This window comes from Lycorma delicatula, chromosome 3 (genome assembly GCF_047948215.1).
Source record: "Lycorma delicatula isolate Av1 chromosome 3, ASM4794821v1, whole genome shotgun sequence".
Lineage (NCBI taxonomy): Eukaryota > Metazoa > Arthropoda > Insecta > Hemiptera > Fulgoridae > Lycorma > Lycorma delicatula.
In genome coordinates this window covers 186531171-186547360 of record NC_134457.1, presented here as the reverse complement: position 1 = coordinate 186547360, position 16190 = coordinate 186531171, and the positions used below count along the sequence as shown (strand labels likewise).

At 27.8% G+C, this 16190-nt stretch overlaps 1 protein-coding gene across 1 annotated transcript in view; it reads right to left on the bottom strand.

The window, feature by feature from the left end:
• LOC142322288 (protein DOP1 homolog) overlaps window positions 1–16190 on the bottom strand; it is a 236467-nt gene that overhangs the window by 13793 nt on the left and 206484 nt on the right. The window contains exon 29 of the mRNA XM_075361200.1: window positions 14309–14504. Within this exon, the coding sequence (XP_075217315.1) occupies window positions 14309–14504 (196 nt within the window). The remainder of the gene's footprint in view (window positions 1–14308; window positions 14505–16190) is intronic.

Here is a 16190-nt window from a genome sequence, read left to right as displayed (position 1 = left end):
TATCAAGTTCAGATAAATTGGGTTCTTAACAAAAAAAATTTTAATGGTTAGCATAAAACAAATTACTATCAAATATATAATGGTAATAACCATTTCTCAAAAGCAATCTTCATTGAACAAAGAAAAAAAAGATAAGGTGCAGAAATTGATATTCATAACCCACTACTAAAAAAAAAAAAATACTAATAACTCTTACTATAAAAAAAGTTATATGTTTGATCAAAATCTCAGAACAGTTATAAATACATAAAATTAAAACAACATCCAAGAACCCAGATAAAAATATTAAGCATGAAAAGATTTAGAAAAAAATAATTTTAAATTACTCATACCTGTTATTTCTTCTTCTCAGCCAAATTTGATCAACATCGCAAACCAACACCAAAACACCAACCAAAACGCAATACAATGTGTACAATATGTAGTGAATTACATTTGTTGGTTAGTAGAAAGCGAAAACCCCACAAGTAGAATTGGAAAATAGCAAAAACAAACAAACAAAATACCCTTATCAATCAAAAACAAAACAAGCCCTTTATAATATCATAACATTCAAAATATTATATAGCTAAATATACATCTTTAAGCTATTACATTTAAATTACAATAAGTTACAATCTATATTTTAAATTTCTTAAATTTTCTCATCTTGATTTTATTTTTCAGTTTACTAAATTTAACAACTGTTTAAAAATGACATATTTCTCAAAATAAGATTGGTGCATTTAACAGAAAATCTGTATAATATTAAGTATTAATGTTGTCATCCAAAAAATTATCAGAATTTTAAACAATAAACATTTTTATTTGAGCAAAATGTTTTTGACTGGTTTAAATAATGGTTTAAACCAACTATTAGTACTAAATTATTATTTGTATGTTGTACTTAACAAATTAATTTTATTTAATACAATTTATACATTTGTTTAAAGCGGGAAATTTATGCTACACCAGCCTGGCTTACTTAGATCACTGTCTATGATATTTTCCTTGGTCCTTTCTTATTTAATATTAATATGAAAAAAATTCCATTACATGAATTTGTAAAATTTAAATTCAATTATTTGTACACCGTTCTTTGTTTGGAAATAAACATTTTTGTTAGTATATAAACTACATATTAGTTACATCTATATATATTACTTTAATGAAATTAATTTATTTAAGATTCGTATTACTCCTTTGTACTGTTAAATTATATTAAATAAACTACCTAGTACAGAATATTGAGATTAAACATATCTTACCTTCATTTTTCATGAAAGTACTTTTGCTGGATCCTTAAAACACATCCCTTGCTTATAACAGCTGTAAGCAATAACAGAATTATTTCAATCACGGCTGAGGATGCGGGATCCCGCAAAAGTACTTTTATGAAAAATTAACATAAGATATCTCAATATTCTGTACTAGATGGTTTATTTAACAGAGTTTAAATATATATAGAATAATAAAAAGTTCAGAACTATTACTGAATTAGATGGTATAAAAATAACCACAAAAATAAAATCCATACAGAAGTTTCAAATTAAACTAATAGTAACAGTTTTAAAGTGTAAATACACAAAGATTAGTAAATTACTGAAAAATTGACTTACAATTGTAATAGTATTTTATCTTTTGATTTTCACATTTATATTTTTGTGCTTGGTATTATATTTGAATAATAACAAATTAAAATTTACCCAAAAGCCACCTCAACTATTAGTTCAGCCCTTTGTGCAATCCCAAAACAGTTATCAGAGCCCTCTGTTGACACCAGGTACAGACACAACTCTACCAAGAACATAATTGCTATTAGTTATGGTGCCAGCTTAATACTGCAAAGAGGTAACTGACATGATTTTCTATGGTATTTAAATAAGCTATTTAAATTTGAATTAAATTCACTAGTCTTGATGAATGTGCTGCTGTTTTTTATTGCTGTAAATATCTTGGAAATCGATAGGTCAGATCCAGATGTATTTTTTGTATATTATTTTAAAGTTAATCTCATTTTGTTACATTATTTAATCAAATGAAGAAAAAATCATTTATTTTCATGTTTCTTGAATTTCGATATAATTAAAATTTGTTCCTTACTGATGAATGCAAGTATTGCCATTTGTATTTTATAAATTTATTTTATTTCATTACAGCTGAATTTGGGATATAATTATATTCAAGTAATTTTTCAAAAATTTCACAATCCCATAATAAAGTTATTTTTTTACTTGTACGAAGTAAAGGAAGTATTCTGATCGCGAAAAATTTCAGCTTTCAGATTTCAAAGGAAATATCCATTTTTACTAGTTTTGGCATGACGTCTGTACATACGTACATACATATGTATGTATGTATGAACATATCTCGTGTAACTCAAAAAGATTAGCCGTAGTATGTTGAAATTTTGGATTTAGGGCTGTTGTAACATCTAGTTGTGCACCTCTCTTTTTGGCTGCAATCGACTGAACCAAAAGTGTCCAAAAAAAGCCTGGACTTTTTCTTAACTGCAGTAATAAGCCCTCATTGAGAGCTTTTCAAGATATATCATACATAAGTAGTACTTATTTTCATTGATTCCAGAGTTATACCCAAATGCAATATTTGGATCTATAAGACGAAGACTTATAGATCAAGACTGCAGAATTGATTCAAATTACACTTAATCTACTTTTTTATTTTTTTAACATTTCTTTTTTTTTTAAATAAATATATTGATTTATTAATAATTATTAACCTGTGATTGTAAAATAATTTTTATACTAAATAATTATTCAATAATAACAATAAAAAGAGCATGAAAAAAATCAGAAGTTATTAGTTAAATTAAATTTTATGGACTTTTAGAAATGTGTATATATAATTTAATAGGCATTATTACGTATGTGTTTATGTAATAAATTTGGTGAAACATCTGATTATTTAATATTAATTGAAAATTGTAATTTAGAATTGTATTATTTTTGGATTTTCTAGTTTAATTTCTGTTTAATTTTATTTAATTATTCTGGGATTTCTGTTTAATTTTATCTACATTAGAGTTAACTAACAGAGTGAGTGAAAAATAGACCCTCAAAAGAACAACATATATGCTGAGCATGCCCTATCTTTAATAAAGTGCGAAAAATTCTTATCTTTTAGTTCATTACTCCTCTTATATTCTTTCTTTTTTTCTGTTTAGCCTCCGGAAATTACTGTTCAGGTATTCAGAGGATGAATAAGTGTATGTATGAATGTAGTCTTGTAGTCTCAGTTCAACCACTCCTGAGATGTGTGGTTAATTGAAAACCAACCACCAAAGAACACCAGTATCCACGATCTAGTATTCAAATGCAAATAAAAGTAACTACCTTTACTAGGACTTGAACGCTGGAACTCTCATCTTCTTCCAAATCAGCTGATTTGGGAAGATGCGTTCACCACTAGACCAACCTGGTGGGTTTACTCCTCTGATATTGTTGGACAATATTCTCCCAAAGTCGATCATCATTTCGTTTGTTTTTTGTTGCCAATCATTAATCACTCTTTGGTTTGATACAATTCTTCTGATCTTAATTTGTGTACATATTCTCTAATTTTCAAATTTTCTCTTTCTTTATATTCTCATCCTCTCTTAATTTTCTTATTCTTTCCTTGGTCTTAATGTTTTCTTCCTCTTTATATTTATTATCTTCTCTTCAATCTGATAATAAGATTTAATTTTATATACTTTTCATTTTTTTTAAAAATGTCTATATGTAATTTAATAGTTGTACAAGGAAGTCATGTGGTGTCCACATCAGATTTTTTCCATAGAAAATTAAACTAACTTATTATATATAATGGAATATAAACAACAAAGCAGAATGAATCAACACATAAAATCACATATCATGTTCATCAACACAGATGAACAAAGCAATGAAGCAAAATTTTGAGTGGCATAACCTGATTTGAAAGTTATAGATGAACTTTTTCTAAAAATGCATGGTCAGTTATTTAAGTGATATCAGATATTTTTTTCATTTGGAATATTTTCCAATGTGCTACCACTCTTGATAAAAAAGTAATTTTTTTCTTATTTACTAACTCAGGATACACTTTATAAGAAAAAAAAAACTAATGAGACAAAAAATTATAACTACTCCTCTTGATAAAATCTTCCTTTATTTCACACTCGGGAAAAATGTTAGCAAAAAAACTCAAGTGATGAAATTTAAAGGAAATAAAATGGTATATAATAACTTTGAAATTTTTTTGAAATTTCAAACAAGTTTCCTTCCTCCACTGGAAGGGATAGTTTTTATGATTTAGTATGTTGTACATGCTAGAAATTCAGGACAGGGATAAAAAATTAAAGTAAACAAAATCTGATATAATTTTGATACAAAACATTTTTTAAATTTTTTGCTAAAGGTTTGCTTCTAAGTAATAAATAAAATCTTGTATATGAGGTAATCATAACATACTTAACTTTGTTTAATTACTCATTTAAACATATTATTATTATTTACTGCTTAGCTTTTTTGAGTCTGTTCATTCTCCAATTTGTTATTTTTAGTAATACTTAGATCTTTATACAAATTTTCATTTTTTTTTTGTTCATACACAAAAAAATTTACATTATTTGTTTATCTAGTGTCCATTTGTTTTTTAAACAGTGAGTAGAGGTATTTGATTTGTTGATTCTCAGTATTGATATCTGTTTAACACTATTTTTAAATTTGATCCTTTCCTTTTCTAAATATTTTTGTAATCTTATAACATTAAAATATTCTGTAAAAAATGTCTTCCAATTATTAACATTATAGTTTTTGATTTTTACTGTTACTATTTTTTCATAAATGATTCTAATTTTAAATTATATTCACTATATCTATTTTCTTATTAATTTGTTATTGTTGTTTTCCTTATTATTTCATACAAATGTTCAATATTTAATCTGTTAAATAAGTGTCTAAACAATGCATTTTTATAGAAAATATAATTTGACTTAAAAAAAATCGCAGCACCTCTTTTTTATTTAAAGTAATTCTATTTCATCAACAGTAAAATTTATTTCAATTAATATCTACAAGCAGCGTTTTCAGTTAATACTTTATAAATCATAAAGTTGACTATATATTCTTTATAATGGAACTATTATCACATTTGTTTGGTACCTTAACTAGTGATGTATCACAATCTTGGAAAATATTTAGAACAATTTGATATTTATTATTGACTTACATATTTCTGTATTAATAATTCTAATAATTATTCATTTTGTTAAAATAGCTTGTTAACCCTTCGTGGGCAGAAACCCATATATGAGTATCCGAATGTGACTGACTATTTCTCTTCACACAGTTACATAAATTCCAAGAGATGGCAGGAGATGTTCTTTCAATCATTTTGGGGTGGGAATTCCTGATATGCGATTGGGAACCATTTTACTTCAGTTATCAGGTTGAGTTCAATGACAGTGCATGTGTAACAAGACGTGTGCATTATTTTTTTCATGTTTTTTGCTCTTTTTTAAGTAATTTATTTATAAACTGTTCCTTCCAAAACTTCATTTTCAGCTTGCTTTGCTTTAATTCAAACAAAATTTTTGATACAAAAATTCAGAAGGAATGAATAAAAATTATATTAAAATAAACAAATTAAAAAAACAGTATTTTATTTATTATATATGTATCATAAATTTTTAATCTTCAGTTTTTATAAGTGTAGTGTATGTGTGGCACACACACACACACACACACACACAGAGAGAGAGAGAGAGAGAGAGAGAGAGAGAGAGAAAGAGAGAGAGAGAGAGAGAGAGAGAGGGGGGGAGAGGTTTTATATTTGGTTTTGCTTTGTTTTTAATTAAATAATAAAATAAAACAAAAGGCACACCAGAAATACATGCAGACCACCTATTTAATATTATTATACACACAGCCTGTTTTAAATTTAAATAAAAACTGAAAACAATTTTGATAATTTATAATAGATTACGCATATATACAAAAAAAGCAATGTACTTGTATTTTATGATAATGGAGAATACCTGGCCACATTCAAAATATAATTTTACTTAAATTTTTAAAAAAGATTTAGGCAGTTCTTGTGTTGTTGAAATATCTATATAATTAGCACCAGTTTTCCTAACTTAACGTGCGTCCTAACAAAGTTAAAAACAGTCATGACTGTTCCGGTCCTACTAGTATACTATAGAGATCCTATACAGAATATTATTAGGACCAGGGCCAGTCATGACTGTTTTTAATTATGATTTTTAACCTTTGACTTTAATGTATTAATTTAATTCCTGATGATGGCTTCCAAGTAAGCCAAAAGATCTAGAGAAGGTATCAATGTGCAGGTAAGGGGGATTATATTAAATGTTAATTTATTTAAAGAATAGTTATATTCAAAGGTCACACCAATACAGACACACATATTACTTCTCTATTAGCTGTCACCCACACTCATGAAATTACTGCATGACACATCAATTTTTGTAAACTTTTGTCAAAGAAATCTATCACCACAGTAAATAGCCTGCCATTAACCCTATACATGAGTCCCTCATTGATTTCTAGCACTTATATTTTAGTAAGTTTATATACATATATATATATATATATATATATATATATATATATAATAAACAGGTGTAGCACAAAGTTCTCCTGGGACTTTCACAACCAACTCCACTCATGAAAATAATGGAAAAAGTTCACGTAAACATATGTCCTAAAATGCTTTATTTGCAAGTTACAACTAGTGAAAGATTTCGCTTGGATTTCAGTTACCCCAGTGAAATGAGGTCGTACTGAAATTTTTAGGATGTTATTTAAAGGATAAAATTAATAATTTCTTATGGGTTTTGACCTGAAAAATCACATAAAATAAGTCTAAGAACCTTAGTATCAGTTTTTGAGAAATTTGGGTTGAAAACCAATAAAATGGGGTAAAAACCCCTGTTTTTTATATTTGATGTTTTAAATGGGTTATAAACACATAGACCTATATACAAAACTTGTAGAGAATTTAATTCTGAACAAAATGGTGTAAGATAGGTTGAATAAAACCATTAGAAAAATTCAAATTTTATATAGAAACAGTACAAATTACTAGACTTGTCAGAAAAGTACTTATTTAATGTAAATAAAACCAATTTTTTTTTTTTTGGTGATGTGAAATAATTTTAAAAACAAACTTTACTGTTAAAAACTTATAAAAAAAACTGGAAATTATACAATTGTAAAAAAAACTAAATAAATAAAAATTACTTAGTAATTTATTTTACTAATGATAGAAATTCAATAAATTATTTGAAAAATTACTATTTCAAAATTGGCAATAAAATAATAACAACAGCTGATCAACAATGCACAATACTCTATTAATGTTTAAATCTTTTTGTAAGATACATTAAGTATATCAGATGCTGTGAACTGTGCTTCATTGGCGAGGGTTTTCTGTGAATTTTAATATGAAGGTGATCAGTTTGCCATTAAAGTATGCCATACTTATTTACAGCAGAGGAATATGCTGATATGGGTGTGTGTAATGATAATGCTACAGCTGCTGCAATCGAATATGAAATAAGTTTTCTGAATTACAGATCCCAAAACAATTAGAGCAACTTTTCTCAATCTTTAGGTAACAGTTTCACTACCTAGTAATTGTACCAGCTAGGAATAATCTGTCCAACCAGCTGTTATTGATGAAATTATTATGCAGTTCAGCGCAGTGCAGGTGTCATTACACGACGTCTTTCTAAGCAGATCGGAGTTCCATATTCAATAGTTTGGAGGACACTTGAAAAAAAAACAAACAAGTTTTATCCTTATCATAAACAGCCAGTTCAACATCTACACCCAGGAGATGGTCTGCTTTGCTTGGAGTTCTGCAACTGGTGAAATACAAATCGACAACTCTACAAGTATGTTTTGTTCATCAATAAGAGACAAATTTCCCTGAAGATGATGTCAACAACTTACACAATGAGCATACATGGGCATTAGTAAATCCTCATGAAATGGTGGAAGGCAATTTTCAACATCGATTTAGCATCAATGTATGGTGTGTCCTTCTTCACAATCAGTTGTTTGGATCGTTCAAATTACCTGGCTGCTTGAATCTGAGGTCTACTTACTTTCTTCAAGAAAAATTGCTGCGGCTGATTGATGTTCCTCTAGCACTGAGATGCAAAGTATACTTCCAGCATGATGGTGCACCCTACACCCTTCTCTTGTTGCCATTTCCAGTCACTTAAATCATAGTTTCCCTGAGAAATGGATTGGTCAAGGAGGTCCACATTCCTGGCAATCAATATTGGCTGATCAAACATCTTTAGATTTTTGTGTCTGGGGATGGATGAAAAATATTGCATACAAAACAAAAATACATTCTCATAAGCAGTATAGAAGCATGCCAAGAAATGTGTTCAAAATGGCGGGCTCATTTTTTAACATTTATAATAAACTGGTACATATAATCCAGTTTAGTTTAATTATTTATTTTTAATAATTTTATTAATTATTTAGTTTCTAAATAAAATTTTTATTTTTATAACGTTTGTTTTATTCAACTTATCTTACATAATTTTGTTGAGAATTAAATTCTCTATAATTTTTGTTTAAAAGTTTTATGTGTTTATTACCCATTTAACAAAGTTATTGTATGTCAAACAAACAAAATAGGGGTTTTTACCCCATTTTATTGGTTTTCCACCCAGATTTTTCAAAAACTACTAATGATAAGGTTCTGAGACTTATTTTATTCGATTTTTCAGGTTAAAAACCATAAGAAATTACTAATTCTGCTCCTTTCATAACGTCCTAAAAATTTCAGTACAATCTCATTTCACTGGGGCAGCTGAAATTAGAGCAAATCTTGCACTAGCCATAGCTAACAAACAAGCATTTAAAACATATGTTTATATATATTTTTCCATTATTTTCATAAGTAGAATAGATTATGAAAGTCCCAGGAGAACTATGTGGAACCTGTACATATACCTATTACTCTATACAGGACAATGAAGTTCAAGAAGTATCTGATCACAGGGTATGAAAAAAAAACATCATGTGGCTTCCATCCCTAGTATCCTTTGAAGTAGTTCTCTTTGTGACTCCACACTCTTAACACGTATTCTTTCCAGTTATTTAGAATTTTTTTGTAGCCTTCTTTTGGAATGACTATTGACAGCTGTGCTGTTATGTTGATCAATATATCCTACTAGCTGTGAAATCAGCTGTCACTAGCAGTGACATCTACAGCTGAAGCCCAATTAAAGATGACAAGAAGCCATATCTAGTGAGTAAGGAGAAAGGCAAAGCTTTGGAATTGTGTGCAAGACCAAGAAATCCTGGATTAGATGTGAAAAATGGATGGATGCATTATCTTTTTGCAACTGCCACTTGTGATATTCATACAAGTCTAGTCTCATGCAACAAACAGCAACACCAAGACGACAAATAATCTCCATATATTACTATTTGTTGATAGTCAGTTGGTGGACTTCTGGTGCATATTTGAATGCACAACTCTATGGCAGAAAAAACACATCATATCTTTCATTTTGCTCCTCATTTGTCTGGCTTTTTGGCCTTGAGAATGATGGTGACTTTCACTGTAACAATGTAAGTACAGTTGTTACAGTGGAAATGGTTTTTGGGAAGTATCTATATACCAGAGATCATTATCAGATCATGCTCATAAGGAAGTTACGATCTCACTGAAGTTCAGCTATTTAGAAAACTGCTATGCCACTTAAATGAGTGAGTAGTACAATTTTATGTAATCCAATACTTTTTATGATTGGATAATTTCAATTTATGTAATCCCCCGGCAGTTTTTCAGGAATTTTCATTCCTGAAAAACTGCCGAATCTTAAAATTTTTTTTGATTTAGGCAAAATATGATACAATATACTGAACAACACATTTCATCATTATGTATTAAATAAAGATGGGACAATAGACTTATATTAACATATAAAGCTGCTATGGAATAACAAATGTTACTTTTTTTTTTTACCTCTATGAGGTTACAAAAAACACTCATATACACTACATACTATTGCTGCGGTTTATCAAAATTTACTGCTTGTATTCAAATACTTTTAGATAGGAAAAAAGTACGGTCAGATATTTTTTGAACAAATCTTGTATTTCTACCTATTATGTTGTAGTTGAAAATAACTTTTGTTTATAGTCGCAACAAATTTTTATCCCAAAAAATTGTCAATAAATTATTTACTAATCTGAAGTGATTTGTTTCACTTTCATAAAAAATAGATGGAAAAATATTTTTTCCTCAACAATAACCTACTTTCTGTTTACAACTACTAGCAGTATTTAGTTTTTAATAAGACAAATATTTCCTCCTCTAAGAATCAAATAAGAAAACGAAAAATATCAACTTGTAATTTAAAAAAGAAATTATAAAAAATAAACGAAGTTTAAATCACTAGCTCATTCTACATATATTTTATAAGTAAAGTTAGAAATTGAGTATTAATTTTTTTTATTTTTTTGTTCACCAAAATAACCAAAATTGAAGTTTACACATACAGGATTAAAATAAATGCTCCACATGCTAATATCATAATCTTAATTTTAACATGCATTATTACCTCTTTTTATAGTACTTTCATAAAACTAAGTAAATAAAATTAAAAAAATTTCAGTCAAATTAAATAAAAAATTAAATTGTTATAGATTTTGGATTAACCACAGGAAGCAAAATAAGAGACGGCCAATACAAAGGATAAGCTGCCACATACATGAGCTGCATTAATATTGTTTCATATTTGCCCAAGTAATTACTGAATATTCTAATGACAATTGATAATCAGTATCAAATGTAGTTATAGTTTAAAGAACAGACATAAACACAAGCTGTTTTTCATTTTAATAATATTGATATTAAATGAATAAACCTTGGTAAAAATGACTGTTTATTAGTTAACAGTCATGAGTAAAAGTAAGCACGTTTACTGTTACTCATGAATTCTTTTACTCACTCCTAGGACTATTTTTCTGAAGAAAAATTGAATGAATCATTATCTTATGTTATTTAATTAATAATGACTGTCTGAAATACAAAAAATATTAATTGATACTATCCATATTTTATTCTGGTCTCATTACACAAAGTCAATGTAAAAATTATATTCTGATGAGTATTTTGCATACTACCATGACATATATAATAAATATTATTAAGTATAATAAATGGATTAAAAATTAGTTGTAGTGATAACAATTCACTGGCTTAATGTGTATTGGGAATATCTCTAAAATGTTAAGCAATAAATGTTATTGTTTCTGCATGAGCTGTTCTACACTGATTTTATCCTAGTTTAGATATTTTTATTTTCAACTAATATATATTAAGTAGGAGGGTGAATCAAATTTAAATGGTAATTTTGCTATTCTATGTAGCAAGCAGTTCTGAGCTGGATGGCAGAGTAAGAATTGACAAAGGAAGTATGAGGGCTGCCAGTGAAGGCCAAAACCAGTCTGTCAGCCAGAGAAATTCTTGCAACTATTTTTTTTGACTCAAGGGGAGTTTTTTTACTCATTGATTTTCTCAACACTCAACAAATGGTGAATTTGGCTTACTACTGGCAGCTGCTACAGTCAACAAAAGCCGCCTATCGAAACAAAAGACAGGGTATGCACATCAGAGATGTCATCCTCCTTCAGGACAACGCCAGGCCACAAACTGCAATTTTGACAAGGGATAAATTGTAAAAAAATGCAATGGGACATCCTCAACCACCCTACCTACAGTCCAGATTTGTCCTCCAGTGACTATTTTTTGTGTGCACCCTTGAAAGAATCACTTGGAGGGGAAAGATTCTAAAACAATGATATCGAGGAGCACGTGTGCAATTGGTTGACGACTTGTACTCAAACTTTTTATGAACAAGGAATATTCAAGCTTCCAAATCAATGGCAAAAGTATGTAGTTCATGCAGGAAACTATATAGAGAAATGATGAAGATATGAATTGTGTATATTATTAATAATATTCATAACACAAATTTACCGTTTGTATATGATTCACCCTTGTAACATGTACATTAGTTACAGTAGATCGTATTTATCAATGCGTGTTAATGAACTGACGTTTGCTCAAAAATTATTAATACATTCAATATGAGATGCAATTTTATTTGTGCATGGACACCTATATCCCATTATGAATGCCTATTTTGGCATCGATATATTAAAAATATTACCATTTTAAAGTACATTATCTTCTAATGTAAGAGTTTTTAGGATGAGAGAATTGCATACTTGCATAACTGAAGTTGTAATGAAACATTTTTACAGTTTTATAAATATTTTAAGGATAGGTTCTTGATGTGTGCATAACTTGTGACAGAGAACATACCAATTTCTACTTATTCTATTTTTTCATTAAAATTATAATTAATGTACAAAAATATCATATTCTCAGAGTAGCATGGTTTTATATTAAACAAAAAAAAAAAAACACAAAACTATACTATCTTTATAGTAAAATAAAACCTTTGTAAATTGTAGCAGCAATTCATTCTTGTTACTCACTTCAACTAGATATTCTACCATAGTAAGATGTAATATTTTATAACTGTATTTATGCATTCATTATTTCTTTTCAATAATATAATATTATTTAATATAATTTCTCCTTTATAAAGGTCTGAAAAAATGTTTAATTTGATGCAGAAAAAAGGAGCAAACACCATTTGTTGTAAAAATGTTCTAGTAACTCGCTTATTAAATTTCAGGTTTGAATACTGATTAGACTATGATTTTTTGGCTAATGCATAATTATTTTTTATTAATATCTAGTAACTGAAAAAAAAAAAGAATAAAATAAAGTTCACGCATGCATACATGCGTTCACGTATACCTTTTACTTCATTGACTTATTAATATTAATGTTACTATTTAGTACAAAGTATAACATTGTTATAAAGTTTAATTTAAAATATATAAAATAAAATCGACAAAGTAATTTCAATTAATTCAAGATAGCAACACAAACAAAAAAGTCAAACATAGGAAACTGAAATAAAGTGTGAACTGACAAGGAGTTCCTCTCTTACTAAAATATGATATCAAGATGTAATTTGATAATGATTCCAGAGGAACAAGTGGAATAATATTCACAAAATGAAACATGGCCCTCACCTTTAAAGTAATAATTAAAAAGGTCATTAATATCTACACATAAGCTTAAATTTACTATGTGCAAAAAATCAAAGCCAACATTATATTACTCTTTAATTTAAATTGAATTTTTAGTTATACAATTTATAAAAACTTATAAATTTAAATGCTTATCTCAAAGAAAAAAGCTATAACCTAATCACTCCTTTTACACATACATTAGCATATATGCTTTAACTGGTAATTTCAAGAAACCAACTAGCATTCTTAAGCAAGCTATTACTGAATACATGCAATTTACTTTTCTCAGGGCAGAAAAATATAAAGTGAACAGATTATAGAAATTTTATTAACTTTTTATCTCATGAATGGTTTAAAATACAATATTTCTTGAGTAATAAATCAAAATTTACTCTTATTTAGACCCAACTGTAAAGTGACATGTTTTGTAATGCACTTTTTTGCAGAACCACATATTACTTTTGAGTTGGTCTAACACTAACCCAAAAGTTAGATAAAATGTGTTACAATGAAAAAAACTGTAAAAGCCCAAACAATTACATTCGAAATATGAACATAATGTTCTTGGAAATATTGTGCAATCACAGGAATCTATTATAACAGAAGATATAATGTAGTATTGCTGATGTGACAAACAGGAGTAATCAATTCAATGCCATGTTGCAACTGCATAAGCTACAACATAAGTAGTAAGTAATAGTTTTTAGGTCTGTGAAAAGAGTAATCATGTTTGCTCAAGAAATATATTGAATTATAGCATCAAATCATGCATTAATAGTAAGAATAGAGCAATATGATCTTGACTAACATGACTAGTGTAAATGTTTCTAGCAAAGTGCCAGAAAGACAGCAAAGTATTTGTAATGAATGTCTTATTATTTATTATTAATGGTACCAAAACGTCAGGGATTTAGAAGAGTTGAATTTAAAACTGCATTTTGCATACTTATTACATTTACGTCTAAAGATTGATTGTACATAAAGAAATAAGTTTTAACATAACATTATAATACAAGTTTTTTATTAATATACAAAGATGCATGGGAGAATACCTAAAAGATGCAAAAGAATTATCTTATTTATATATACACAATTATTAAAGTAATCATGCAATCCAAATAACACAACTACTATTAATTACTATACTGGAAAAAAAGTAAATTAAAATAACTAACCTGAATTCTTCGCTATCTGTGGACAATTCATGTTCCATATGTAACATTACTTGTACCATCTCTGATACAATTACAGGCCATAAAGAAGTCACATGATGTGGTGACATACGCAATAATAAAACTCGGAAACAGAGAAATACTTGGGCTTGAACCCCAGGAACAACCTGTGGTAACCTTAAACTTTCTGCAAGTCTTTCTGTAAAAGCAATCAGTTATAGTTTATTAATACATAAGAGAAAACAATTAGTAATTCAAAATACATAATTCAAGTACAGAATTATAGATTATTATTTCTGTTAATACCTTGTTCTGTACAAATGTATGCATATCATGTGTTATGGTAACAATCAAACAAAAATTTTATGATGATTATTCACATTAAATATCAGATTAAAACAGAATTTTAAATAACAAAATGGTGTAATATAGTTGAGTCCATTAATTACTTAGTTTTTGAAATGATTTAAGACTAAAACAAACTATCTGACTAACTGTAATTATTGGGTCTATATTCTGTGGAAAGAGCATAATCTTGATTGAAATCTTATTTCATAATTTATATATAATCTTCCTCATTAAAGCAGATGTGTAATGGTAAGAAATTAGACTGTATCTTTTATAACTTGGTTGTAATATCTCATGTAAACTAGATAGTAAGATATTACTCAGATTTACTAGATAGTAAATGAGATATTACTCTCATGAGTAATATCTCATGAAAACTGAAAAATGTAAAAAAAAAGTAAAACATGAATGACCAAAGTCATATTTAACAACTAGTTCTTGTAAATTCTTAAGTAAAACAATGTTGGGTACAGGTTCAATACATTATGTTTGTGTTTATGAGTAGTTTGTGTTTATAATAAATTACCATAGCAGTTGATGTCATTTCAAAAAATATGGGGAGAAAAGATGGTGATAAACATTAATATTTATCACAAACAAAATTAATAAAACCATTAGAAACTCATGACAGCATGAGTACAGACGTTAAATAGTTAATATGATCAGAACTTTAGGACTACTAGGGTTACTTCTATATGGCAGTATATGTATATACTGCCATATATTAGTAACCCACTACTCTGTAGTGGGTAAATTAGTTATGCAAATAATTGTCTCTATAAATACTCTAAAGCATATATTTTTCTCACATTTTTACAACTCTATTTCTTAAATATTTTAAATCTTACAATTATTCATTAAAAAAATCCTTCCCTTTTAAGAAATGTTAAACATGTTCTAGATCATTTCATACTTTTTACACTGTCTTCTTCAGATAAAACTCAGTCCAGCTGAATAATGTAGTTTTTTCCTCTGACACTTTATTTTCTAAAATAATAGGTTCAACTGGAAGTTTTTAAATCAATATGTAATCTTAAAAATATGTTTTTTAAATTATTAGATGAAAAACATTTAAAATGAAATATGACTTAATTAGAGAATAAAAATTAAAAACAATCAAATTTAGACTCTCAGCAAGTTCAACAAAAAACATTGTCAAACAAACTTTTCAGTACAAATGCCAAGGAGAGGAAGTGTGAGAGAATTACAAATCTTTTCTTTGAAAAATACTAAATAAATACCAAAGGATATAAACTGAATCAACGATAAAAATAGAAAAGAATTTCTCTTACACTGTATCAGCAATCACTTTAATATCAGATTGATGACAATAAATGTTTACTGCACTAGCATGCTTTTGATGAGGAATAAAGCTTCTAAAAATGAAAAGTCTGAGAACAAGAAAAACAGACATAGAAGAATGCAAATGGACAAATTTAAAAAGAGAAAAATTGAGAAACAACAAGAGGAACAATGGAAATAATTTTTAGAATAGAGAAGAACATTTGAAATAAAGTAATATTTGGGACAATAGGTA